At 45.1% G+C, this 27,935-nt stretch overlaps 2 protein-coding genes across 3 annotated transcripts; both read right to left on the minus strand.

The window, feature by feature from the left end:
• Positions 1–1,565: 1,565 nt before the first annotated feature.
• LOC116423467 lies at positions 1,566–7,516 on the minus strand. The gene is made up of 6 exons (XM_031967823.1): positions 7,259–7,516; positions 5,007–5,225; positions 3,730–3,969; positions 3,262–3,602; positions 1,964–1,968; positions 1,566–1,604 (listed from the first exon to the last, which is right to left on the minus strand). The coding sequence occupies exons 1-6, from the start codon at positions 7,299–7,301 to the stop codon at positions 1,595–1,597; spliced, it is 858 nt and encodes a 285-aa protein (XP_031823683.1). The 5' UTR covers positions 7,302–7,516; the 3' UTR covers positions 1,566–1,594.
• Positions 7,517–9,931: 2,415 nt separating this feature from the next.
• EXO5 (exonuclease 5) lies at positions 9,932–27,912 on the minus strand. 2 transcript variants are annotated; one of them, XR_004234080.1, is made up of 7 exons: positions 27,769–27,912; positions 24,090–24,358; positions 20,795–20,899; positions 18,265–18,437; positions 13,291–13,581; positions 11,332–11,534; positions 10,859–10,947 (listed from the first exon to the last, which is right to left on the minus strand). XR_004234080.1 is itself a non-coding variant. In XM_012550294.3 (6 exons), the coding sequence occupies exons 1-6, from the start codon at positions 27,858–27,860 to the stop codon at positions 10,768–10,770; spliced, it is 1,110 nt and encodes a 369-aa protein (XP_012405748.3). In that variant the 5' UTR covers positions 27,861–27,911; the 3' UTR covers positions 9,932–10,767. The 2 variants fall into 2 exon arrangements, 1 of the variants encoding a protein (XP_012405748.3); XM_012550294.3 differs by lacking the exon at positions 11,332–11,534 and having other exon boundaries at positions 9,932–10,947; positions 27,769–27,911.
• Positions 27,913–27,935: the final 23 nt, after the last annotated feature.

Consider the following 27,935-nt stretch of genomic DNA (forward strand, 5'->3'; position numbering starts at 1 on the left):
CACAGGCTTCTAAAACCATCCCTTTCTTTTCTTCTACTTCTCAGAAAAAAAGCAGAGCTGAGATGTACCAGAAGAAGGTGCCAGTGGGGGAGGGGAGGAGGAAGACCTTAATCTGGAGTTCTGTCCAAAGGGCTATCAAACTGTGCAAACCCTTTGATCCAGCAGTGTCTTTTCTGGGTCTGTATCTTAAAGAGATCATGAAAGAGGGAAAACGTACATGTGCAAAAATGTTTGTAGCAGCCCTTTTGGCAGTGTGAAGGAACTGGAAACTGAGTCCAGAAACAGCTAAATACGTTATGGGATATGAATGTAATGGAGTATTATTCTTCTGTGAAAAATGAACACGCTGATTTCAGAAAAGCCTGGGAGACTCATAGGAACTGATGCTGAGTGAAGTGAGCAGAACCAAGAGATCATTGTACAGTAACGAGAAGATTGTGTGATGATCAACTGTAAGAACTTAGCCAGGCTCAGAAATGCAGTGATTCAATTCAAAGTCTAATTCCATTAGACTTGGGATGGAAAATGCCATCCACATCCAGAGAGAGAACTATGGAGACTGAATGTGCATCAAAACTTAGTATTGTCACCGTTTTTATTATGTTTGTTTGCTTGCTTGTCTTTTTTTTTTCTTTTTCTTGTTGATCTGACTTTTCTTATGCAGCATGACAAATATGGAAATGTGTTTAGAAGAATTGCACATATCTAACCTATAGTGAATTGCTTTCTGCCTAAGGGAGGGGGAGAAGAGGGAGAAAAATCTGGAATATAAAGTTGTGCAAAGGTGAATGTTAGAAACTCTTCACATGTATTTGGAAAAATAAAAACCTACTAAAATGAATATTGAAAATTTCTTTATATGTAATTGGAACAAGTGAATATGAGAGAGAGAGAGAGAGAGAGAGAGAGAGAGAGAGAGAGAGAGAGGGGGAAGAAGAAGGAAGGAAGGAAGGAAGGAAGGAAGGAAGGAAGGAGAGGGAGGGAGGGAAGGAAGGAAGGAAGAAGGAAGGAAGGAAGAAAGGAAGGAAGGAAGGAAGGGAAGGAAGGGAAAGGAAGGAAGGAAGGAAGGAAGGGAAGGAAGGAAGGAAGGAAGGAAGGAAGGAAGGAAGGGAAGGAAGGAAGGAAGGAAGGAAGGAGGGAGGGAGGGAAGGAAGGAAGGAAGGAAGGAAGGAAGGAAGGAAGGAAGGAAGGAAGGAAGGAAGGAAGGGAAGGAAGGAAGGAAGGAAGGAAGGCTTGAAGGGAATTCGCAGAGAAGCTGTGACCAGTTGAAGCAGGGAGGGAGGGAGGAAGTGACAGCGAATGGCAATGGATCACTGATGGAAGGAATGCTCTTCCTGAAGGAAGGAAGGAAGGTTGGAAGCCCACGGAAGGTGAAGGGAAGGCCACAGCGAAGGAGCGAAGGAAGGAAGGAAGGAAGGAATGGAAGGACACTGTAGGAAGTTCCGCCACAGCGGTGATTGCTTGGATAGAATGCTTCTCCACTGAGAGCATGGCTTTCCAGAGGTATTTGAGACTAGGGCGGGCTCAATGGGTAGGAGCTGACCACGCAGTTCTGCTCACTTCTCTGTCAGAGCTGGGCTCTGGGGGCTGAGGCTCACTTTGGGCCTGATGGGGAGAGAAATGAGCCTTGGTGCACCACGGGGAGGGAGGAGGAGGCTCGAGACTGGGCTGATCATCGGGCGGCAGGGCTTGGGATGGAGGACATGTACAGGACAGTGGAGAGCTGGTCTGTGGTCTCAGGTGACCGGGACGCCTGGATGATTGCAGGAGCAGACACTACTCTAAACTAAGATTCTGGAGCAATGCGCCTTCCTTGGTGGAGGAACTTCCCAACAGACTAAACTCTCTTGGCGTGGCTCATGGCTGCTAGTGGCTGACCTCTGTCCTCTCAGTCTCTCTCTGCTTCCTGCTCTCTCTGCCATGCTCTGTCTGTCTTCGGTCTCTGGGCTGAGGCTCTGCTCTTGGGCTCTCTGGACCATACCAGAGAAACTACTATCAGTCCCTATGGGCAAATGGAAGCTTGAGTCAGGACTGTGCTTTCTGCTGGAGACAATCGGGCTGCTGGATGCACCACGGGTCTGGTAGTGCTGAGGTGGGATTTGAACCGATCCTCCTGACTTACAGGGACTGGTGTGATCCAGCTGCGCTCTATTGGCCCCATCAGACTGTTCACTGCTAGTACGTTCGAGTCCACTGAGGCTGATCCTCCTTGATGATCAGACACTGTCTGTCTTCTCTGATCCCCGCTCGACCTAGCGTACGAGGTGTCTGAGCAAATGCGTTAACCATCTGGCATCAGGAGGAACTTCCCAACCAGGACTAAACCTCTCCCTCTCTTGCTTGTTCTCTGTCTCTGTCTCTGTCTGTCTCTGTCTCTCTCTCTGTCTCTCTCTGTCTCTGTCTCTCTCTGTCTCTGTCTCTCTGTCTCTGTCTCTCTCTGTCTCTGTCTCTCTGTCTCTGTCTCTCTGTCTCTCTCTGAACCCCCCCCCATACTCCCATATAGAAACTACTATCAGTCCCCCTATTCAAATGGAAGCTTCTTGAGTCAGACTCTGTTTCTTTTTCTTTGCTGAGACAATCGGGGCTGAGTGACTTGCCCAGGGTCTGTGTTAAGTGTCTGAGGTGGGATTTGAACCCAGATCCTCCTGACTTCAGGGCTGGTGCTGATCCACTGCGCCCCCTATTGGCCCCATCAGACTGTTTCACTGTTGTTACTGCTTCCCTGAGTCCTAACTTGAGGCTGGATCCTCCTTGAGAGCAGACACTGTCTGTTTCCTTTCTTTCTCTGGATCCCTGGCCCTTCGGCCCCAGCGTACGAGGTGCTTAATAAATGCTTGTTAACTGTCTGGCATCCAGGAGGCACTTAATAGATGCCTGTCAGCTGACTCGTACGCCTCCAGGAACGTTGGCCAGGTGTCCCCGGCAGGCCGCGCTCGGAGGCAGCGGCGGGAAGTGGGCGTCCCTCCCAGGCCCCGGGGAGGCGCAGAGCGCAGGCCGCGCGGGATGTGTCGGGGCGCGGGGGTCAGACAGGACACTTCCGCGCATAACTGCGCTGTATGAGAGCCGCGCGGCATTCTGGGCGTCAGGCGGCTACGAGAGACCGCGGCTGCGCCGCTCTGGTCCCTGGCGGCCGTCGTGCGTGCGGGCTCGGGGCCTCCCGCACAATGGGATGCTGGCGGGGCGGGAAGGGGGGCGGGGAGGGGGGCGGGGTTCCCTACGGCGCCCCCTCCCGGGCTGGCGGGGAGAACAGGAGTTACCCACAACAGCCACTTGGAAGGGCAGCTCCAGGCGGAGCCCGGCCGCGCGGGCCGAGCACCAGTAGACGCCCGCGTCCCCGACGGCCACGCGGACGAGCCGGATGGAAGCGTTGCCGCGGGGAATCTCGCCCGGGAAGGCCTCGGCCTGCTGGTGGAGGTGCGTCAGCCGGCCCTGCTTCCCGGAGTACTTCAGCAGCTCCCGACGCTGCCCCCCCTTCTGCCGCAGCTCCCACGTCACGTCCACGGCCTCGAGGGCGTGGTCCCCGGAGAATCCGCAGGCCAGGAGGGCGGTGCCCTGGAGCCCCACCTGCACTCGGGGGGCCCTGGTGTGCAGGGAGAACACGCCTGGGGGCGGAGACGGAGGCAGCGGTGGGGGAGGGGTCCGTGAGAGGGACGGGCGGGGGAGGGGCGCGGGGAGCTCATTGCCAGGGGCTGCGGGCCCGGGACGGGAGGGGCTCCCCCAGGTACCCACCTGAAAGCGGCGCCGGCGCGGGGCCCCGGGCGGGCTCGGCGGGCTGGAAGCACAAGGCGCTGATCCTGAAGCCGCCGTCCGTGTGGGTGACGGTCACCACGTACCACGTGGGCAGCTGGGCCTGGCGCCGCGGGAGGCCGGGCCACAGGATCTGCGTGTCGTGCGTGAAATAGCGGCTCATCGTGCACTCGGGCCGGTCCGGGGCCTCGTCCACGTGGGGGAGAAGGACCCCGGCCCTGTCTGCCAACGCGGGGGAGGGTCAGAGAGGGAGCCCGGGGGGAACAGCCTCGTCCTGCCCCGCCCTCACTGGCTCAAGTTCCATTTCTTTCCTCCCAGCTCCTGTGAATGGCCTTCCGCGGGCGGAGGCGAGGTGCGCGTAGAATAGCGAGCTGCCTCAGCCCAGGCTCACCCCCCGGTTCCGCTCGCAGGTGACGCTTTTCTGAGCAATTGGGGATCCGTGGGGGTGGAATGTGGGCCCGGGGGGTTCCCTCTGGTTTGAGCGGCCCCAAAGTGCGAGCAGTCACTCGGAGACGGGCCTTGCCCAGTGTCACAGGGCCAGGTGTAGCAGAGGCAAAAGCCAGGGCTCCGGGCTTCCTGCTTAGTGCTTTCCCTCCCAGAGCCGGTGTGCAGGGACCAAAGCAGCCATCGGTGCCCCCCTCTTAGAGACCTCCGTTCTGACGGGCTCACCTGGTACTTGGACGGAGCAACACTCCCCCCACACACACACACACACACTTGGTGTCTGTCTCTCTGTCTCTCCCCCTCTTTCTCTCTCTGTCTCCATTTCTCTGTGTGTGTCTCTCTGTCTTTCTCTGTCTCTCTTTTGCCCTCTTTCTCTTTCTCTGCCTCTATCTCTGTTTCTCTGCTTGGTCTCTCTCTCTGTCTCTGACTCTTTGTCTCACTCTTCTCTCTCTCTCTCTCTCTCTGTGTCTCTCTCTCTCTGTCTCTCTCTCTCTCTGTCTCTCTCCCTCTGTCTCTCTCTGTCTCTGTCTCTTGTCTCTCTCTCTCTCTCTCTCTCTCTCTCTCTCTGTCTCTCTCTCTGTCTCTGTCTCTCTCTCTGTCTCTGTCTCTCTCTCTCTCTGTCTCTCTGACTCTCTGTCTCTCTCTCTCTGTCTCTGTGTGTGTCTCTCTCTCCCTCTCTGTCTCTGTCTCTCTCTGTCTCTGTCTCTCTCTCCCTCTCTCTCTTTTCCAGCCCTCTCCATGGCAGGGACACAGGAAACCCTTAATGGAAGTTCCCCCCCCCTTCCATTTCCTTGTAGTGGTCAAGAGGCGCTTACCCTGTAAGAGGAAGGTGGCACTGCCCGCTTGGTGGGGCAGGGTCTGGCTCTCGGAACTGCTCAGCACCAGCTGGATATGTTGCTGCTGAGGGCCTGGATCTCCATCAAGGACCTTGTTGGAGGGATCCAGGGGCACCTCCAAGACGCAGGGCAGCTGGTGGACCTTGCCCAGCTTCATGCCAGCCTCCACCGGCTGCCAGCCTGGAATCCATAGCAGCCCTAAGATAATAAGAGTCAGTAGGAGAAGGTGACCTTTGTGCCCCCGAGACTCGCTGGTTGGAGGTACACAAGCCCTTAGGTCTTTCGATCAATTATGGATCAGAGTAGAGACCACTTCCAGTGCTGATGGTCTGTGCTTCTTTATACTGAAGGTGACCCCTGCCAGTGAGCTCAGGGTCTGGGGTCAGTCCCACCTCAATCGATCGATCAGTAAGCATCCATGAAGCATTTACCATGTGGCAGAATAGTAGGTGAAGCCATAGTGCAGAGCACTGCGCTCAGAGCACATCTCCACAAGTTCAAATCCAGCCTCGGACAATAACTAGCTGTGTGACCCCGGGCAAGTCACTTTACCATGTTTGCCTCAGTTTCCTCTTCTGTCAAGTGAACTAGAGAAGGCAATGGCAAAACTCCTTCAGTATCTTTGCCAAGAAAACCCCAAATGGCTCACCAAGAGTGGGAAATAATCAGCAACAATAAGTGTGCCAGGTGGTGCTAGGGTTACAAATACAGAAGAGAAACAGTAACTACCCTCAAGGAGCTTCCATTCTCCTGAAGGAAAGCACAGACACATATAAGAGAACACACAAAAAAGGGAAAATGTGTCCTGATGTGCCCTTTCATAGCAGATGTCCCTTAGGAGGAATTCCCCACATTATGCAGATCAGTGACCTCCAGCCTTAGCTCTTGAGACAGCTCTCCAGCTGCCATCCCACACTACCTCTCATATGTAGAAATAATGTTATGTATATAATATATGCAATTTAGTTTATTTATAAAGACAATGTAGATTTATTTATTATTTTATTTTTATTTATTTATTTATTAAATAAATAGCCGGATGGGCTGTGTCCACAGCGTGATTTAAATCTGGGGCTGAGACAGCTCTGTATTCAATATGCACATTACCTCCACTCATGGAAAGCCATTCAAGGTAGTTGGAAGGAAAGAAATGGAACTTGAGCAAGTGAGTGTGGAGGAGGACGGGGCTGCTCCCTCCTCCGGCTGCTCCCTCCCTGGGTTAGTCCCAATATAAATAATAAATAAATAAAATAATGTTTATAATTTTATTTATATTTTTATATATAACATATATTTGTACATATATACAATGTATATATGTATATGTATATACAATGTGTATACAGTGTGTGTATATATATATATACTGTTTTTGTTCAGTTAAATTGTATATTGTATATACATATATAGACAGAGACAGAAACAGAGAGAGAGACAAACAGACAGAGAGACAGAAACAGAGAAACCGAGAGACAGAGAGAAACAGACAGAGAGACAGACAGACAGAGAGAGAGAGAGACAGAAACAGAGAGAGAGAATTTTAATTGAACACAACCAGCCTTCGGGTTGGCACTAGCCACTGGAGGGGAGCCCATCTCTTGTAGGCGCTGGGGTTTGGGCTCAGCACTGTAGGAAGCTGGGGGAGCTAAGGGGGACCCGTGAGGAGAAAGGGGGACAGCCTGGGCAAAGGCAGGAGGTGGAAGAGGGGACACTTTGGGGGAGCAGCACTAAGAAAGCAGTCTGGCCGGATTGAGGAGTATGTAAATGACTTCTGCGTTTCCCCTTCTTCCTCCTGTCTCCTTCCTGGAAGAAGTGGAAGAAGCCAAAGAGCTCCCGCTTTTGGGAGTGAGTCTGTGGCTAGGTAGTCAAAGTGTCCCACCCCCTCCCCACTGGCGGGATTTATGGAAGCTGGGGGGAGAGCCCGGGAAAAAGAAGCCCCTGAGAGCCCGTGGTCCCAGCCTCCCCCAGCCTCCTAGTCAGTCCTCAGGCCGGGACCAGCTCCCCAGCTGGGGGGCTGGGACAGGGAGCCCTCCCCGGGAGCACCCTGGGCCTTCCCTTCCCCGAACCCTTTCCCTGGGCATTGGGATCCACAAGGGCAAAGGGAGCAGCGTTCTTGCCTCTGCCAGAAGGCAGGATAGCCCCAACACCTGCCAGGCTGCCCCCTAAGCTGCCCCCTAGCGCAAGGTGAGCCGGGCAGCTCCTCAGGGAGGCAGAGAAGGGTCGGAACTCACCGGGGCCGAGCAGGTACAGGGCCAGCATTGCTCTTCCCGCCATTCCCCACGACCTCTCTGGGCTCTCTGTCCCTCCCTCCTCACTACTCCCCAGCTCCCCAGTTCCACTCACTCTCTCAGACTCACTTTCAGTTTCATTTACTTCAGTCAGCAGAGGGCAAGTCGAGACAGTTCAGAACCGGGAACTCCTCCTCCGTCTCCCCACTTTGCTCCCCTCTCCCTGCCTGGAGCAGGGCAGGAAGGGGAAAGGGGCACAAGAGAAGGAAGGGGCCAAAAATCGGGGCCCTGCTCTTAGATTGGCAGTTTTTTCCCAGGAGGAGTTTAGGGCATCTTGGTATGAAAAAACAAAATTATTTCATTAACTTCTACCTGAAAATGAGCATTTTCTTCGATTATTCGGGACCATTATCCTGAAGAGGCTTTACCTGATTGCCAAAGGGATCCAGGACACAACAGAAAAAGGGATAAAGAATTCTTGTTTTAGGGGATGGGCCAGGGCAGGGGAGGAAGGAAAAACAGGGAGCTTGGCACTAATCTTCAGGTCCGAGGGACATTAATCTTGACCCCAGGAATCGCTGAGAACCAGCCTCCCAGCCTCCTGGGACTGGAGGGCCCCCAGCTTACCCTTCCTGCCAGCATTAAGCCCTTGACTGGAACATGAAATGCCTCCTGTAAAGTGGCCCAAACTGGAAAGACTAGAATGAAGTTGTGAAATGACATGGAATATATTCTTGGGTCTGGGGCTCCCCTGCGGTGACCTTCCACTCCTCAACTGGGTCTGTAACCCAGGGAAATCATAAAGGAGGGAAAAGGACCCACGTGCAAAAATGTTTGTAGCAGCCCTTTTTGTGGTAGCAAAGAATTGGAAAAGTAGATGCCCATCAATTGGGGAATGGCTGAATAATTTGTGGTACATGAAGGTGATGGAATATTGTTCTTCTATTAAAAAAAAAATGACAAGCAAGCTGATTTTAGAAAAGCCTGGAAAGATTTACATGAACTGATGCTGAGCAAAACAAGCAGAGCCAGGAATATACTGTAACAGCAAGAATGAGCAATCAGCAATGAAAGGTTCTTCCCAGCATTTCAGGGATCCAAAACAATCCCAATAGACTTTGGACAGAAAATGCCAACTGCAACCAGAGAAAAAACTAAGGAGACTGAATGTAAATCAACACATGCTAGGTTCATTTCTCTTTTCTGTTTTTTCACCTCTCCCATGGTTTTTCCTTTTTGCTCTAATTTTTCTCTCCCAACATGATTCATAAAGCCATGTGTATTCCTCTCAGATTGGCTAAGATGACAGGAAAAGATGACAAATGTTGGGGGGGATGTGGAAAAACTGGGACATTGATGCATTGTTGGTGGATCCAACCATTCTGGAGAACAATTTGGAACTATGCCCAAAAGGCTATCGAACTGTGCATACCCTTTGGTCCAGCAGTCTCTCTACTGGGCTTTTACACTAAAGAGATCTTAAAGGAGGGAAAAGGACCCACATGTGCAAAAACGTTTATGGCAGCCCTCTTTGTAGTGGCCAGAAACTGGAAACTGAGTGGATGCCCATCAGTTGGGGAATGGCTGAATAAGTTCTGGTATATGAATGTTATGGAATATTATTGTTCCGTAAGAAACAATCAGCAGGAGGATTTCAGAAAGGCCAGGAGAGACTTACATGAACTGATGCTGAGTGAAATGAGCAGAACCGGGAGATCATTACATGGCAACAAGACTATACAATGATCAATTCTAATGGATGTGGCTCTTCTCAACAATGAGACAATTCAGGCCAGTTCCAGTGATCTTAGGATGAAGAAAGTCATCTACACCCAGAGAGAGGACTGTGGAAATTGAATGTGGACCACAATATAATATTTTCACGCTTTTTGTTGTGGTTTGCATGAATTTTATTTTCTTTCTCATTTTTTTTTCCTTTTTGATCTGATTTTCCTTGTGCAGAAAGATAATTGTACAAATATGTACACCGACATTGGATTTACATATATATTTTACCATGTTTAACATATGTTGGATTACTTGCCATCTAGGGGAGGGGATGAGGGGAAGGGGGAGAATTGGAATACAAGGTTTTATAAGGATCAGACTGGTAAAAAATTATCCTTGCATATGTTTTGAAAATAAAAAATACTTCAATAAATATTTTTTTAAAAATTCTTGATAACTTAAAAAAATAAAAAATAAAGCAATGTGTGTTAAAAAATAAACTTATTGCAAATAAAAAATGAAATCTTTGCTATTATAATAATATTATGATTTAGTGAGAAATAATTCATATTTGTAAAGCATTTAGTCAGCACCTCTTCCCTCTATTTCTACCACTATCAAGCAGGAAGAATAACCTTGCCCCATCTTCCTTCTACAAAGGATCTGATACTGAACTGAAAAATAAAATGCTTCCAAGGCAAGATGAAGAATTTCATTCATTATGGGACTCCAAGCCGTGTGGGAACCACTGAGCTGCTTAAAAAGGGGAGAAACGATCCAGGAATCGGGCCTGTGGGTATTGAAATAGAAAGACAAGACTCAAGGGAAAAAGAAAAGGAGGGAAAGAAGAAGAAAGAATGAAGAAAGAAAGCAAGTTGAGGAAGGGAGGAAGGAGAGAGGGAGTTAAGAGAAGAAGCAAGAGAAGAAGGGAGGCAGGTAGGAAGAAAGGCAAGAAGGATGAGGAAGGCAGGCAGGCAAGCAGGAAGGAAGGAAGGAAGCCCAAAGTGAAGCCTATCTAATTCTAATGCTGAAGCTTCATCCTAAAGAAGAAATTGCCACCACCCCCCCTTTCTTCAGGGAAGGGGCTGGAAGTGGATTTGACCATCTTTGGCCAAAGTGTTCCCACCCCCTTTTTTCTTCTAGTAACTTGGTTACAAATGGTAGTTCTCTGGGGGAAGGGAGATGAAGGTGTCAAGAGCACAAAGAACAGCAATAAGTTTTTATGAAAGAAAAATCCATTGCAGAAGGGCTAAGACAGCCTGCTGCCTTGGCCCCAAGGCCGTCCCCCATCTGCAGCGTCCCATGGAGGAGAGCTGGCTCTTGGCCGTAGCCCTGCTGCTGACCTGGCGTGTGACCTTGGGACAACTGGTTACTGGGGAGCCATAGGATCTCCTGCTTTGGAAAACTCCAAGTCTTCATTGGGAAAGAATGGGAGAGCAGGATTTTCTTTAAGAAAAAGAAGGGACAACTGCTGCTTAGCCCACTGTCCCAGAAGGCCCCTGGGCAGTCCCTGTGCAGACCCTTCCAGGACCTCTCCAGGATGAGGACAGCAGGATTCTAGTCAAGGAGCCAGACCCTTCCTTCACATGCATCCCTGAGAAAAAGGGAATTCTGTGTTTCTCTGAGGCCCGGGAAATCAGGCAGTGTTGTAGCTGCAAAATGAGGGCATTTCCAGAGTCCTCCCCTGTCAACCACTCCCATGGGATTCTTGGTCAGGGACGGCCCAGGACTCCTGCTGGCCTGGAGGGAGCTGGCCCCACTGGGTCTTCCGGCCCTCTGGCCCCTCACTGGGTCACCTTGGCACGCCGTCCCTGTGACAAAGTCCTCGGGCCACCACCCTGTCTCCATTCACAGATGGCAGCATAGTCGCACATGCGGCACTTCCACGCCTCCTTCACATCCACTCCCTGGGGCTCCCTGAGTCCTGTCCAGTACTCGAGGTAATGTCGAAGCTTGTCCCTCACCTGCAGGGGAAAAACCGAGGGAGGTGAGACGTAGGCGGCTCCGGGTCCATGCGGACCCCAGGATCCTAATTACAGAAGGTGCTATTGGGGCTGTCTAGTCCAGCCTTCCGCCCCCATTTTACATAGGAGGAAACTGAATCCCAGAAACACTCGATAACTTGGCCAATGTCACACTGGCAGTAAGCATCAGAGGCAAGTTCCCATTCTGGAATGGCTGGTGAAGGGGAAACTACCCTTTCTAGAACAAGAGACAAACAGAAAAAGGAGAGAAACAGAGATAGAGACAGAGAGACAGGAGCTTTGGAAGCAGGAAGGCCTAGATTCAAATCAGGACTGACAGAATCTGCTGAGTGACCATTTAGCCTGATCGGGACCCAGACAAACCTTTAAAGCAACATGTTATAGGCAAGTTCTCAACAGGCGTCTGTGTGGGGGAGCTTCCCCACCGGGAATTCCCAAGGCAAATATAATCACACCTCTGAAGCTGCCCAATCAACTGTTTTCTCTTCCTGGTAGAGAAATGGTACAGAATGTTGCATGCACAGTCAGAAAGAGTCCCCGCATCAGTCGGTTTTAACTATCTTTCTCTGTTAAAAAATAAACGGGGGGGGGGGGGGGGGGGGGGGGGGGGGGGGGGGGGGGGGGGGAAGATTATTCGGAGAGTTCCTTAATCAGAGTAATAACAAAAAACAAAAGGGATTCACAAAACTTGTTTATTTTATTTTATTTTATTTTTTAAAGAAGGGAAAGGAAGAGAAATATGTGCTGGCATAATAGTCTCTACCTTCTTTTAATTCTGAAAGTACAGAGACCAGTCTGCACAATCTGCTACGAAATTAATTACATGCCACATGCCACTCTGTGGGCATGGGTTTGTCTCCCCAGATAATGAATGGGTAGCTTGAGGGCCAAGAAATTGAGTGGAAAACTTGGATTCAGGAAGACCTCAGTCTGAATGCTCATTCACTTACTGGCTGGGGGATCTTGGGCTAGTAACATTGGCTCTCCGAGCCTTAGTTTTCCCATCTGTAAGATACGGATGGTGATACATCAGAGAAGCAAGTGCTTCACAAACCTTATTTTCTTCCATTTGTTTCCCTTTCTTTCTCCCCTACTCCACCCAGGATCCAACACAGAAGCGAGCAAGAAAGGGAAAAGGACCCACATGTGCAAAAATGTTTGTGGCAACCCTCTTGGCAGTAGTAAGGAAACTGAATGGCTGTCCATCAGCTGGGGAATGGCTGAATAAATTATGGTATATAAATGTTATGGGATATTATTGTTCTATAAGAAATGACCAACAGGAGGATTTTAGAGGGACCTGGAGAGACTTACGTGAACTGATGCTAAATGGATATGGAAGACTGTATGTGCGATCAGATTTAGTCAACATTTTAGCCTTGGTGACCTGCCTTTAGTCTTTCTTCTTCGTTACAAAGGATGCTCAATGCAGAGGAGAAGAGGGAAGGATATATTTGGAAATGAAAATGATGCAAAAACAAGATAATAATTTTTAAAACATTCCTTAGCTTGGATTGAGTTTAGTTTTTCTACAATTAATCAATAAGCATTTATTAAGCACCTATTGTGTTCCATGTACTGTACAATGTGCTGGGGTTCCAAAACAAAGAATGAAACAGCCCCCACTCTCAAGGATCTTCTATTCCATCAGGGGAAACAATATGGATATCAAACAGTTGATGAATCAACCAGCATTTATTAAGTTCCTATGGTGTCAGATACTCTGCAAGGCAATGGGGATACTAATACAAAGAATGAAACAACCCCTACTCTATCAGGAGAGGCAATATATACTTAAATCAATCAATAAATCAGCAAGCATTTATTAAGTACCCATTTTGTACCAGGTACTATGCTAAATACATGGGGTACCAAAAAAAAAAAAAAAAAAAAAAAAAGAAAAAACATATGAATATGAAATAAATATAAGGTACTTAGGTCAACAACTGGAAGAATCAGGAAAGGCTTCATGAAGAAGATGGTCCTTGAGGTGAGTTTTGGAGGAAGTGAAGAGGAAGAAATGAGGAAGGGGAGATATGGCCAGTGCAGAGGTAGGAGATGGGGTGCTATGTGTTAATAAGGGGGTGATCCCTTGCTGACCCCTCACACATTCCCAATCTTTGGACACCCCATTCCGCCTTTCCTCTCTGCTATCCTGTCTAACCTCAGTGGACTTTTAATTATCCTATCTCAGTTCAGAGGGTTCAGGTCCCCATGGTAACTGCAGCCGAGGGAGACCTGGGGAGGGTAAAGGAATGGGCCCAGGCCCAACTCGGACCGTACCAGAGCTGCTGCTCTCCACCCAACTCCACTCCTGCTCACCTTCTTCTCCTCACAGACGACCATCTCTGTGCCCAACATGGTGTTGGTCTCCTGATGGCTGTACTCTATCTTCAGAGAGTCAATGACCGGAAGGTCGGACAGCGTCAGCGACAAGAAAGTCAGCTCCAGGAGATCTCCGAAGGACTTCACACGGAAGCCCCCCTGCCGGGCGTGGCTCTGCACCTGACGCCCCAGCAGCAGCTCTGGGGAAAGCTTCATGTGGTGAACCAGGCTGGCAGATGTCACCTTTCCCTGCACCATGGCATCGAAGATGCATTTATAGAGGCTGACCTAAGGAAGAGAAGGGATGGTGAAGGCAAACAACCAGACTCAACCCCCAAACCCCGTTGGGTAATTATCAGCACTGAATGGCTTCAGGTTAACAGTGGAAAACCTTTTTGTCCTAGACAGATCACTTACCATTTCCAAAGTTCCTTAAATGCTGCTACACTGAATTAAAAACATTTTGAGCCTCAGTTTCCCAGTCTGTACAATAAGTATAACAAATATCCCCTACCTTACAAGGTTGCTGTGAGGGAGAGAACTTTGTCAATTCAATTCAAACTGAGCATTTATTTAAGCCCCTACCATGTGCCAAAGACTGGGGATACAAAGTCAAAAGACCAGAAGAAGCCCCTGCCCTCAAGCAGCTTATAGTCTAGTAGGATGATAAATTATGGACACAGATAAGAAAATACACTATATATCCCAAGTAAATGTAAAGTCATCTCTCCAAAGGAGGAAAGATCTAACAACTGGCGAGAAGGAGGGAGAAGGCATGGGTACAGAGGAGATAAGAAAACATCTGAAAGAGGTGGTACCTCAACCACAAGTTGGGCTTTGAATGGAAGCTCGAGATCCTAAGAGGCAAAGAGGGAAAGGAAGCATTCCAAATATGGGGGAACAATTTTTTATGCCAGAAACAGCAAAGGGGCTGATTGCCGGAAAAGAGAATGCATAAGGAAGAGTAATGTGAAATAAAGGCTGGATAGAAAAGGTTTGGGGTTAGGTCAGGCTGAGTTTAAACCCAGCCTCAGACACTTACTAGCTGGGTGACCTCGGGCAAGTCACTTGACCCTATGTGCCTCAGTTTCCTCATCTGTAAAATGAGCTGGCAAACCACTTTCTTTGCCAGGAAAACCCCAAATGGGGCCATGAAGAGTGAGACATGACTGAAACGACTAAACAACAAGGATAAGAAGTAAATCTGGGAAGCCAGGCTGGCGTCAGACCTTGAGGGGCTTTAAATATTAAACAGAGGAGTTTGTATTTTATTTCAGAGATGGAATTGAGATTCTTTGCCAAGAGAGTGCCTATGCTTTGGAAAGATTATTTTGGGAGCAGTGAAGCCATCGATGAATATGAGTCATTATCATGAATAAAGACTAAAAGCCTATTTTCCCCTCCAGGAGGGAGTCAAGGCAGAATGACCAAAGTCAGCTTTGAAATGTCTCTTTGAGCTGCCATCCTTATCTAGGTTATTATCAATCCGGTGTGCTTAGTACACCCTTTGGAAACCCCCTAAATGACTTGATTGATGGATTCTAGCTGTGCTCTCTAGCTGGCTTCCCAGTCTGGACTAATCCAACAAATGCCCAAACCAGAGCCATCTCCATTGTCCTGATCTATATCTGGCCACTAGGCCCAAATGGCCCCAGAGAAAAAAAATAAGATGTTAAGAACATCAAGAAGGAAGGACAAACAATAGCCATACAGTGGCCATCCTCTGATCTGGCACCCTCGGACAGACCCATCAAGTCTACAGACCAAACCCTGGGTACTTAACCCATTCAGCCCTGGAACTCTCACCCAAGCGCCCGTGCTGTCTTGACTGATGACTGCTTCCCTTGGCCTACAATATTATCCTTCAATTTACAATTACCTTCTTGCTTTTAGTTCTGCTGAGGTGGACTTACTAAATTTCTGTCTACTTCCCTTTCCTACTTTCCCTGACCAACTGTTGCACAACTGCCAAGTCAGTATTGCCATTGTAACACCCCTCCTCCAGAAGTATGGCTTTCCCCATTAGAATTTAAGCTTCCTCACTAGGAAATGAATGTAAACTGCTTGCATTTTTGTTCTTCTTCCCGGGTTATTTATACCTTCTAAATCCAATTCTCCCTGAGCAACAAGAGAACTGTTCGGTTCTGCACACATATATTGTATCCAAGATCTACTGTAACCTATTTAACATGTATAGGACTGCTTGCCATCTGGGGGAGGGGGTAGAGGGAGGGAGGGGAAAAATCGGAACAGAAGTGAGTGCAAGGGATAATGTGAAAAATTACCCTGGCATGGGTTCTGTCAATAAAAAGTTATTAAAAAAATAAAAATTAAATTAAATTTAAAAAAAAAAAAAGAAGAATTTAAGCTTCCTGAGGACAGGGAAGCTGTCTTATTAGTATCCTCCTCAGCTATAACATTATATTCTTAGGGTATTATAGACACTCTGCAAGGGACCTTAATTTTTTTTTTAATTGTTTTATCTGTTTCTGGCTATACATGTATATTAACTTTTAAAATACACATTTCTTCATAAATCATATTGGGAGAGAAAAATCAGAACGAAAGAGGAAAAACCATGAGAGAAAAAAAACAGGAAAAAAAGTGAATATATCACGTATTGATTTACATTCAATCTCCATAGTTCTCTTTCTGGATGCAGATGGTGTTTTCCATCATAAAGTTCATTGGGATTGCCTCAGATCCCTGAACTGCTGAAAAGAATCAAGACCTTCATAGTTGATCATAGCCTGAGCTTAGTTTTATGTATCATTTCCTCGAATTACAGGATCAAAATCTTGGAAAAAAGAAGAGTTCTGCCTTTTTTCTCTTTGTATCTTCAACATATAGTGTCGGGCACATAATAAATACTTAGCAAATGTTTTTTTTTCCCCCATTCTCTCCATTCATTCATTCATTCACAGTAAATTTCGTTCCAGACTCATTTTCATTAAGTTTGTTTCTCGGGGCAGCGAGGTGGGATGCAATAGTTGGAGCATTGGCCCTGGAATCAGAAAGACCTGGTTCAAATATGGCCTCAGAAACTTACTAGCTGTGTAACCTGGGCATCCCACTTAACCCTGATTGCCTCTAAAAAATAAAGTATGTTTCTTCATTTTATAGACTTGTTTTTTTATCTACAATGAAATGTTTTTTCCACTGCCATTCTTTGGGTCATCTTGGATTGCCTAACCTATTCATATTCAAAGTTTTGACCAAAGTTTGTTTTCCTCCCTTTCCTTCCTATATATTGATTTTTATGTATTATTGGGTTAGGGACTGGTTTTTATTCTCCTTCCTTCCTTTGAGGCTGTTATTTGCTTGCACTGATTTTTAATCTCTTTCCTTCTTTTGAGGCAGTCGTTTGTCCACACAGATTTTATCTTATTCTCCTATAGTCTTCATTCTTGTTGAGAGTTTAAAGAAAAGACTCTCCCTAGACTCTGGACTGGGTGGGGGCCATCTCCTACACTAGCCCCATCCTTATCTCCTATTTTCCCACTCCCTAAACCAACCATTTCTCTCAGGGATTCTTTCCACCCAGATAAAGATCTACACATGTGAGAGTCATAAGGTTTAGTCCACAAAAGAGTTATTCAGCTTTTCCCCCCACATCTCCTCCCAATTCTTTAAGTTGTCTTTGATGCTCCCTCTTTGTCCTTCCTTTTACCTTATAACTCAAATAAGTTGTTTAAATAACCTATAAAGATAAGATTTGGCAATTTAGTCTTTCTTGATAAGTTTCCATCCATCTTTCTGTTGTGGTGGAGTTGTTTTGAAGTGATCTAACTTGGGAATTTTGGGGTAGATACTGGAGTGGTCTGCCATTTCCTTCTTCAGTTCATTTTACAGATGAGGAAACTGAGGCAAAAAGAGTTAAAGTGACTTGTCCAGGGTCATACAGCTAGTATGTGTCAGAAGCTGGATTTGAACACAGGAAGATTCTTGATTGGCGCTCTATGCATTATGGTGCCCTCTAGCTGCCTTTCTATCTTTCTAGTATTTGCCTTTTTTAGACTGTTTGCAAACCAAATATTTTATTTTAGTGGGTGGGTTTTTCCTTATTTTAAGAATGCCTCAATTGTATCTCTTTTATTAAACTTTCATTCTTTTGGGTTGGTGATTATTCTCAGCTTTGAAGAAGTCATTTTGGTTCCTTTGCCTTTAGAGTTTCTCCAAGACTCCAAAATCAACCTGCGTGATTCAAATCTAGGTTCCTTTGCAGCTCTAGCTCTTTCTTGGCTACTTACAAAATAAGTTGTTTTTTGAGTGAATGATGAATGAAAAAGCATTTACAAATCCTCTACTATGCATCTGTCATAGGTACAAATATATGCAAATATAACACAAATATGCAAATATAGAAAATACAAATATAAGTAAACAATCTCTGCCTTCAAGGAACTTATATTCTAATAAGAGAAAACAATGCAGAAAGGGCAGAGGAAAGGGAGAACATAACCAATTGGAAGGATTGGCAATGGTTGAGTACTAGCATGTAGGACCCAGGATCCCCAAAACAGAATCTAAGTTCTAAAGGAGGGGTAGGAAGTGGATGGGCAGAGCTCAGGCAACAGGGTTTGGAAATAACTGGGAATTGGAATTACAACATTTTGCTATTATATGTGGAGATTTCATGTCTAGAGTACATATGTATAGATTAGATTATATATAATTAGATATGTATATATTCTCCGGAAATATATAAACCTACAGTGCATAGATACATTTATACAAATAGTGAATGTTATATGTAGTATATGTATAATTATATATTCTAAAAAACTCTACAATATAGTTAAATATATACTTTTGTGTATGTTATATATATTATCTTATAGTTATATGTTATTATATTATACATCATTAAACATATATATTATAGTACATATGTATGTGTGTATATATATATATATATATATATATACACATATATAGTGTGTATACATTTATATGTTCTGCCACACACACCTGGAAACGGTCTTTCTCCTTCTGAGCCTCCAATGGCATCATGGGTCGCTTGCGAGTTTTCAGCTCAGCCAATTCCAGTTCCCCTTTTGAAGTGTAATGTAACTCATCGATCACCCCAACCAGGAACACCCCTTCTATTTCCCCAAAGACTGGGAACTCCCGGATTGTCCCACCTGTCAAGAGAACAGAACAGAACATCACTCCCAGGTAATCCATTCATTCCCCCCTCCCACCCCTGGTTTGGGGCTTCCCTGCTTCCAAACAGATCACCCCCTCCAAAAAAAAAAAGACAGAGGGAAGTATCCTGAGTCCAATGCCTCATCATGTTAGTAGCATTCCCTGTTTTCTTCTAAATAATAATTTGGAAACATGGACAAAAGTAGGGATGGTTTCCTGGAGTGGGGGAGGGGGGAAGAATTTCTATAGTGAAAAGATAAGTAGCCATCAATTGAGGAATAGTTAAACAAATTAGGATGAAACAGAACACAATAATGAAATGGAACAGAATATGAAGAATACAGAAAAGCAGAGGGAAGCTTCAAATCTTGGTACAGATTCATAGTAGGGGTTTATAAATGCTTTTTCATTCATCATTCATTCAAAACCAACTTATTTTGGAAGTACCCAGGAGAAAGAACTAGAACTATAAAGAACCCAGATTTGAATCATGCAGTTTATTTTGGAGTCTTGGAGAAATTCTAAAGGCAAAGGAACCAAAATAACTTGTGCAAAGCTGAGAATAATCAGCAACACAAAAGAACAAAAGAGACAATTGAGGCATTCTTAAAATAAGGAAAAACCCACATATGAACTGATGCAAATTAAATAGGGAGAACCGGGAAAGCAAAACATCAATAACTATGATCATATAAATAGAAAGAACAATTGTTTAAAAAAAATGAAACTGAATGTTGTATAGTTATAATGAGCAAGAGGAGAAAATCCATCTCCTTCAGAGGTAGAAGGGACTGGATGTGGAATACTGCTTACACTGTCTCATTGGGTCAAAGTATTAATTAATTTTGCCCAACTGGCTCTTTTCCCCCTTTCTGTTATTTGTTTAATGGGATGGCTTTCAGGTGAGGAAAAGGAAGGGGATGTTTTTGGAAATGAAAATGATATAAAGCACCCTTTCCCCCAATCAATACAACTTTAATAAAACAAGAGAAAAGACAAACGGGGCCTTGGTAGGTACTTTCCAATCACAAGCAACAATCCAAAGGACTTAGTATCTTCATTAAGTGATCTGTTTCTCATTATTGGAGAAAATAATGACTAAATTGAGAAAATAAATAAATTTCTTATTCCCTTTGATCTGCCCTAGGGTCCCACTCCTGGGTTATACACTCTCAATGAGTTCAGCGACAGAAAGAAGGGATTCATTCATATCAAAATATTCCTAGCAGCATTATTTGTGTGTATATGCATATATACATATACATATTTATATATGAAATTTACTGCAAATATTTTCCCCAATTACCTGCTTTTTTTCTCATTTTATCTGCATTGATTTGATTTGTGCAAAAACTTATGAAGAAGATCGCTCCCATTTCTATGTATATCTGTAAGACTTCCTGAATTTAGGTACAAAAGCACAGAGTACGAGGAGTCAGTGACATCTTGGGTTTCACATATGCTCCTAACTAGTGTCCACCTTGACAAATTTGGTGGCAGAGTAGCAGTGCCCAATTAAATCAATTCTGAATCCTTGCCTGTTGGAGCAAACTAGGTGACACAATGGATAGAGCTCTAGGTGTGAGGTCAGGAAGATCTGAGTTAAAATCCAGCCTCAGATACTGTGTGACTCTAGACAAGTCATTTAACCTCTGTCTACCTCAGTTTTCTCATCTGTAAAATGGGAATAATAATAGCACCTATTTCCCAAGGTTGTGGTGAGGCTCAATGAGGTTATAATTGTAAAGGGCTTGGAACAAAGTAGGCACTGGATAAATGTTAACTACTGCTGTATCATCATTATCATTATTTTCTTTATTATTACTGAAGAGTTTTCCCAAACAATTCTTTTCTAGTAAATGTTAGATTCTTCAAGTGTCTACCTTAGTCCCCACCCCAAATCTGACCCACTAGAATGGTCTGAGTCATGCCTGGCCCAGAACAGCCGTGTTCCACAATTATAGTACTTCCTCTGCAAAATAAGGAGGGGGGAGAGAGGGAGGGAGGGTGCATCTTATTACTTTTGGGGGAGGGCAGCCATTAAAATTACAAAGCATTCAGTTTCCTTTTTTATTTTCTTTTTTTGCTCTTTGCATGTACAACCTTGGAGTGGTCAGGTAAATGCCCTTCCTGGTTCTGCTCACTTTGCTCTGCATCAGCTCATTTATGTCTTTCTATCTCTCTCTGATTTCTGAATATTCAATCTATCTTTTTTTCTAGCCCATAGGTAGAGCTTTAGCAGCTGAAACCAATGCAGCCTAGTCAAGGAAGGGCCGCCCTTCATCTACAGAATGGCTGGGGTCAGACTCGCTGGCCCCTTCCCGCTCTGATCTGCATTCCCACAGCCCCTCACCTGCCTGCAGAGTGGGTACCATAGAGAGAATGTTCAGCAGCTTCACTGCCCACGTGTCTTCCTTAGTGGAGGTGTGGATGCTCACAAGGTCATGGAGCTCTAGCTCTGAAAGGAGAAGCGGGTTAGTGCTGGTTCTGTCCCTCTCTCCTCACAGCAGGAGTGTCAGCCTTACCCCAAACACCTTCTGTCTCTATCTTTCAGTCGCTCTCTGTCTCTGTTTCTCCCTTTCTCTGTCCTTCTCTGGGTCTGTCTCTGTGTCCCCATCTCTCTCTGTGTGTCTCTATCTCTCTTTCTCTGTGTGTGTTCCCCCATCTGTGTGTGTGTGTGTCCCGTCTCTCTTGTGTCTCTATTTCTGTGTCTATCTGTGTCTCTCTCTCTGCATCCGTTTCTCTGTGTCCCCATCGCTCTCTGTGTGTCTCTGTCTCTGTGTTTATCAATCTGTGTCTCTGTTTCTGTATCTCTCTCTGTGTCCCCATCTGTGTGTGTGTGTGTGTGTATGTGTGTCTGTTTCTCTCTCTTTCTCAGAATGAATGCGTTTCCCAGACTTGAGAATGGGAGAAGGTTCAGGAGCCTCTGAATAGGCTTGGGAGAGATGAAGCTGACAAGACACAGTCTCCACAGAAAAGGCCCCTTTATGGGGCAGAAAGAGTTTATCCAGTCAGGGCCATCCCAAATGGGATGAGGGCAGTCATTTTCTGACTTTTTGTGACCCCATCTGGGGCTTTCTTGGCAGAGATCCTGGAGCAGTTGGCCATTCCCTTCTTCAGTTCATTTTACAGATGAGGAAACTGAGGCAAGCAGAGTGAAGTAACCTACCCAGGGTCATCCATCTAGGAAGTATCTGAGGCTGGATTTGAACTCAGGATGCTGAGTCTTCCTGACTCTAGGCCTGAGGCTTGTGCACTGTGATGCCCCTAAAGACCCAGGATGAGGACACTCTAAGTGTATTTTTGCCAAAGGCCAGAAGATCATTCTTGTTGGCCGTGCCCTTCACACGTCACACCCCAAGGCATCATCATTCAGTTCTGCTGTGAACAGAGGGACTTTTCTGCCTATAGAATACTTCATCATCCAGGACATAAGGGGTCTGGAATTCTGGAAGCTAGACGATTCAATGGATATAGTGCTGGACCCGAGTTCGAATCCAGTCTCAAACAAGTACTAGTTGTGTGATACTTTACCCTGTCTGCCTCAGTTTCTGCTTCTGTGAAATAGGAATAACAGGGGTTTGTAAAGATCAAATAAGATAATATTTGCAAAGTGCTTTACAAATTCTAAACAAATGCTGCTGAATGGGGCAGCTAAGTGGAACAGTGGATAGAATACCAGCCCTGAAGTCAGGAGGACTGGCCTCAGACACTTAACACTTCCTGGTTGTGTGACCCTGGGCAGGTCACTTAACCTTAATTGTCTCAGGGGAAAAAAAAGAAAAAAAATGCTAGAGATATACTGTAATAATACAAGGTGTCCCAAAAGTCTTGGTGCTTTTTTTTAAAAGCTTAAAACTGCACTAAGATTTTTGAGACACCTTGTATTATAATGTGATAGAGTCCTATTCAAAGAAGGGATAAATGCCTCGGGGTCATTTTCTACCTTCTCAGAGATGAATGGGTTTCTTGAGAAGGAATCTGGACCTTGGAAGTTGTCCTGAGAGATATGGAGACATTCAAAATGGCCAGAGGAGGGGACTATTTTTAAGCTCCATGACTTCCTGCCCACTCGATTTGCCTAAGACCTCTGCAGTGAGCCTTATCTGGAACTTTCCTTCCATGCTAACATCGTCCAGCTCCTTGTGGTACCTGAGGGAGGCTGCTGACGGTTCTCCGCCTGTGACATCATAAGGAGGTAACCAATCAGAAACACCTGACCCCGACTCTGGCCCCGGCCCTTTTTGCACTTCTGAGCTGGTCTGATGCTGGCAGGGACCTCAGTGTCCCAGCCTTGACAGCATGACGTCAGCACAGTAAGCTTGGAGGATGGGCCATCCATTGAAGGTGGCCTCCCATAGGCCCATCATTCACCACCTTCCTCCTCCGGCCATTGCCTGAGGGCCATCACATTGCACCAATCCCCTCCTAGGTGACTCCTGACTCTGGTCACCTCTTATTGGCCCTGCTCCCCTCCCCTCTCCCAAGGGACCTTACTTGATCCAATACTCTCCTATAATCTAAATCTATTGCTCTTAATATGACTGGCCAGTCTTTAAAAATCTCTAACATTCAAAAGTAGGTACAATAAACTGGGTCAAAGGACGGTGACTCAATCTCCATGGGCCTCAGTTTCCTCCTCTGTAAAATGAAGTGGCAGGACTAAGGTGACCTCTAAGGTCCCTCCCAGCCAGTTTTAAGTCTATAATCTTCTTACATAAGGGACAGCCAACTTTCAAAAGCCTAGAACATAATATTACAGTAGCACATATATATATATATACACACACATACATACACACATATACACAATAATATATATTTATATATACATATATAAATTTACATTTATGTTTTATATATAAATATATTTTATATGCATGTTTATTTAATTTATATATACTTATTTATATATATGCATATATAATCTATATTTACATATGTATCTGATATATAAACATTTATATATACATATTTATTTATTTATATTTTATATATAAATATGTTTATACATGTGTGTAATATAAATATATATTTACAATATAATATGTACAAAGTAACATCAAAATCTCCCGAACTGTGATGATTTGGAAGGTTGCTAAGGCTCTCAAGGGGCAGGATCAGTTTTATAAGCAGTAACCACCAGATGTAAGATGCAAGATACCCGGATCCCATGTCAACAGTGACGTGTTCTCTCAATGTGGAAAAGAAGACTTGGGTTCAAGTCCCATCTCCCATTGCTTGCTACTTATGAGCCATTGGGCAAGTCACTCATCACCTTATTGAAGCTCAGATTCTCCGCTGCATACAGCTAGAGGTAGACAAGACATTCTGAGATATCCTTGTTTAATCTCTCTCTACCTCAGTTTCCTCATTCATGACATGGGGATCATAATAGTACTTACCTCATAAGGGTAAGGACCAAGAGATATAATTTATGTAAAGGGGTTAAAGCTTAAAGCACAATATAAATGCTACCTTTTATGATGATCACTATAATTATCTATAAAATTAGAGGATTGGACTGGCTGGCCTCTGAGTTTCCTTCCAACTCCAGAACCACGGCCCACTTTTAGGGCCAAATTCTGGGTTTACTGGAGGCCAGGGTCAGAGGGCAGCATTACAGTTCCTGTGGCTCCCTTTCTTACCTCTGGCCCGGTGGATACTGGCTCCGGCATCCAGCACAGCAGCCTTTTCCACCGACTGGAAACCTGGGAGCTCCTTCCTGTACACCATCTGCTGCTCACACCAGCTCTGTGTGGACAGGTCGGTGACCCACAAGTACCTAAGCTGGAACCTCTCCATTGGTGTTGGGACATCTGCCTCTCGCTTCCTTTTCCCCGGCCCCTGGGAGTCAGCTTGATTTCTGGGGCTCCCCAAAGAGCTGCCAGATTGGTTTCCAAGTTCTTCGATATCTCTGAAAATAGACAATCCTGAGCTTTCAGCCATATGTGGTTAGGTGGCACAGTGGATGGAGCTGTAAGTCAGGAAGCCCTGGATTCAAATTCAGACTTAGAAATTTAGCTGTATTTTTATGTGTTTCAATTTCTTCCTCTGTGAAATGGGGCCAAGAATAGCACTTGAATCTCAAGGCTGTTATAAGAATCAAAGGAGATAATATCTATAAAGTGCTTACACATGGTAGGTATTTAAAAAATGCTTCCTCCTTTCCCAAATACCCAAGCTTCCTGGCCCCACTCCCAGCTTCGCACCATGGTGTTACTTAATATTCAATGCTGGGCTAAGAGTCTGGAAAATATGGGTGCCATTCTGACTCTGATATTCGTTATGGACAAGCCACTTAATTGAGCCTCAGTTTCCTTCTTTGTAAAATGGTGATAACTATTTTTTCACAGCATGACAAATATGGAAATATGTTTAGAAGAATTGCACGTGTTTAACCTATATCGGATTGCTTACTGTCTTGAAGAGGGAGGAGAAAAGGAGAAAAATTTGGAATACAAGGTTTTGCAAAGGTGAATGTTGAAAGCTATCTTTTCATGTATTTGGACAAATAAAATACTATTTTTTTAAATGTCCAAAAGAATGGTGGTAGAAACACTTGCACTATTAACCTAAAGAGGTTGTTATGAGAAAAGTACTTGTTAAGTAGGTGTTGGAAGAGACACTCAAATATTTGTTGACTTCTAACCCACAGAGAATGTGATCAGTAATACCCATTCCTCAAAACAGCATTCCCAACAAACTGTCATCAAAACTTGATTTGAAGACTTCCAGGAATGGGGAACTCACTACTTATTATGGCAGTCCATTATACTTTTAAATAGTTCTCACTACTGGGAAGTTTTTCAGGTAATGAATCTGAAATCTGGCTTTTTGCAATTTTCCCTCATTGTGGTAAATTTTTTTCTCTGGGACTAGGCAAACTAATTCTATTCTCTCTTGTGCATGACAGTCTTTCAAATATCACTAAACAATTGTCATATCTATTTTAAGGGTTCTGAACCTTTTCTGTGTCATGTACACCCTTGGCAGTCTGGGTAAGTCTGAGGGCCCCTCTCAGAACGATTACAAAAGAAACCGATTCTATTGAAATTCAGTTACCAAAATATTTTAAAAACAAGTTCACAGAACTGAGGTTACCAACAAGTGGTCTAGACTTTATAGAATTCCCCAATCTACCCCTTTTAGAAAACCAGGTTAGTGGGATATGCTCTGTTTGTTGATGAAGCCATGCTAGTTCTTCCTGAAAACCAGTTCTTTGTCTTAAGGGTTCACAAATCTTATTCTTTTGTCAAGACCGACCAAGCCAAATTTGCTGGACTATAGAGTGGACAATCTACCTTCCTTTCTTTTTTTTCAAAACCAAGACATCTATTCTGCTACTTGCTACTTCCTGCGTGATGGCATTAATTTCTCTTGACTTCGATTTCTGCATCTGTAAAATATGGACTAAATAATTCTTTGAAATCCCTTCCAGCTCAAAGGAACTGGTATGTTTTTAATCTTGTTCCTAGGTAAGACTTTCTGGGGAGAGAAGGCAGAAAAGATATATTTAGACATGAATGTAACACAAAAGCAAAAACATTAATAAAACTTTTTTTTAAAAGTAGTGGCTCTATTAGGCCTACATTCACAAAAATTCAAATACAGAGGAAAAGGATATATACACATACACACACATACATACATATTTTATATATATATTTATAGCAACACTCTTTGTGGTGGCAAAGACTTAGAAATTGAGGGGATGCACCTGAAACCACAACTCTTCTGATTCCCCCATCACTTTAGTTGTTTTGTTTTATATTCAAATTAATTTTAAAAAAGATCTGTCTTCTCTCCCTCCAACCTTTGCCCTCCAAAATTAGAAAGAAAGAAAAACAAAACTCCTATTACAAACATAAAGAGTCAGCCAAAACAAACTCAAACTGGCCATATCCAAAAAATATCTCAATCTGCACTGAATCCATCAGGAGGTGGGTGGTCCATTTCATCTTCAATCTGGAATTGTGGCTGCTTTTTGTGACAATCAGAGTTCCTAAGTCTTTTAAAGTTGATTGTCTTTACAAGGTTGCTGTTACTGGTTACAAGATTACTGTTACTGTTACAAGATTACTGTTACTGTTGCAAGGTTGCTAAACTTCTCTTCTGGTTCTGCTCACTTCACTTTGCATCAATTCATACAGGTCTTCCCAGGGGTTTCTGGAACCAACCTCTTTGCCATTGCTTAAAGCACAATAGTAGTCATGATCAGACACAATACCCAACAAGTCATTCCCCATTTAATGGGCATCCCCTCAATTTCTAATTCTTTGCCACCACAAAGAGTGTTGCTATAAATATATACATACACACACACACACACACACACACATACACATATATATGTGTGTGTGTATATATATATATTTTTTTTCCTCTGTATTTGAACTTTTGTGCATGTAGGCCTAATAGAGCCACTACTTTTTAAAAAAAAAGTTTTATTAATGTTTTTGCTTTTGTGTTACATTCATGTCTAAATATATCTTTTCTGCCTTCTCTCCCCAGAAAGTCTTACCTAGGAACAAGATTAAAAACACACCAGTTCCTTTGAGCTGGAAGGGATTTCAAAGAATTATTTAGTCCATATTTTACAGATGCAGAAATCGAAGTCAGGAGAAATTAATGCCATCACGCAGGAAGTAGCAAATAGCAGAATTTCATTCTGAACTCAGAGTCCACTGATTGAAAATCTAAGAACCCAGCAAAATCCACCAAAGTATAGCCTTTTCACATTTCACACCTGTAGCTCCCCACCACTTAAAGGAGTCCCCGCTATTTTTAAGGGATGTGCATTTTCCACTTCTTTCAGGAACCTGATAACCTGAAGCCACTGAGGGTTAGAATAAGCCCTATTCTCTCACCTTCCATGTGCATAGAGACAGAAGGAGAGAGAAGCAGAAGCAAAGGAGAGAGACTGAGGACCTAGATAGGGAGGGAGGAAAGTGGGAGGGAGAAAAGAGGGAGGGAGAGACAGAGATAGAAACAGAGAGAAATGGGGGCGGGGGAAGAACGATGGAGGTGGGGATAGAGAAAGGAGGGTAGGAGAGGATCAGATAGGAGGAGGGAGACAGACGGAGAGAAACAGACAGACGGATGGACGGACGCAGAAACAGGTGGGGAGCTCGAGGCCGCTGTTCTTCGCCTGCCTCTCGCCGGCTCGCAGATTAGCGCATCCTCTGGCCCGGAGGGCTGCAGGTGAGTGGGCAGCGGGTCCGCTCCCTCCAGGTGAGGGATGCGCTCGCCTCCCCGGCCCCCGGGGCTTTGAAGCCTCGCTCCCTCCTCCCTTCCCGCTCCGATCGCTAACGCATCACCTCTCACCTTAGCTCCGAAAAGTCGGGGAACTCCGAGTCGCTCAAATCCGCAAAATCCGCGTCCTCGGCGGCCCCGGACTCCCGCCCAGTGCCGGCCATGGCCCTGCTCCAGCTGCGGAAGGGGCGGGCAGAGCCCGGCCCCGCCTCTTGGCCCTGCAGCCTGCGCTGGGGAGC

The sequence above is a fragment of the Sarcophilus harrisii genome, chromosome 4 (genome assembly GCF_902635505.1).
Source record: "Sarcophilus harrisii chromosome 4, mSarHar1.11, whole genome shotgun sequence".
Lineage (NCBI taxonomy): Eukaryota > Metazoa > Chordata > Mammalia > Dasyuromorphia > Dasyuridae > Sarcophilus > Sarcophilus harrisii.

Excerpts from the sequence above, each read along its gene's own strand:
- EXO5 (XM_012550294.3), bottom strand. The coding sequence starts at position 27,860 with ATGGCCGGCACTGGGCGGGAGTCCGGGGCCGCCGAGGACGCGGATTTT. Across the intron at positions 24,359-27,768 it reads CCCGACTTTTCGGAGCTAAG|AGATATCGAAGAACTTGGAA; the intron begins GTGAGAGGTGAT and ends GTCTATTTTCAG. Across the intron at positions 20,900-24,089 it reads CAGTATCCACCGGGCCAGAG|AGCTAGAGCTCCATGACCTT; the intron begins GTAAGAAAGGGA and ends TTCTCCTTTCAG.
- LOC116423467 (XM_031967823.1), bottom strand. The coding sequence starts at position 7,301 with ATGGCGGGAAGAGCAATGCTGGCCCTGTACCTGCTCGGCCCCG. Across the intron at positions 3,970-5,006 it reads TGCCACCTTCCTCTTACAGG|ACAGGGCCGGGGTCCTTCTC; the intron begins GTAAGCGCCTCT and ends CCGCGTTGGCAG. Across the intron at positions 3,603-3,729 it reads CGCGCCGGCGCCGCTTTCAG|GCGTGTTCTCCCTGCACACC; the intron begins GTGGGTACCTGG and ends CTCCGCCCCCAG.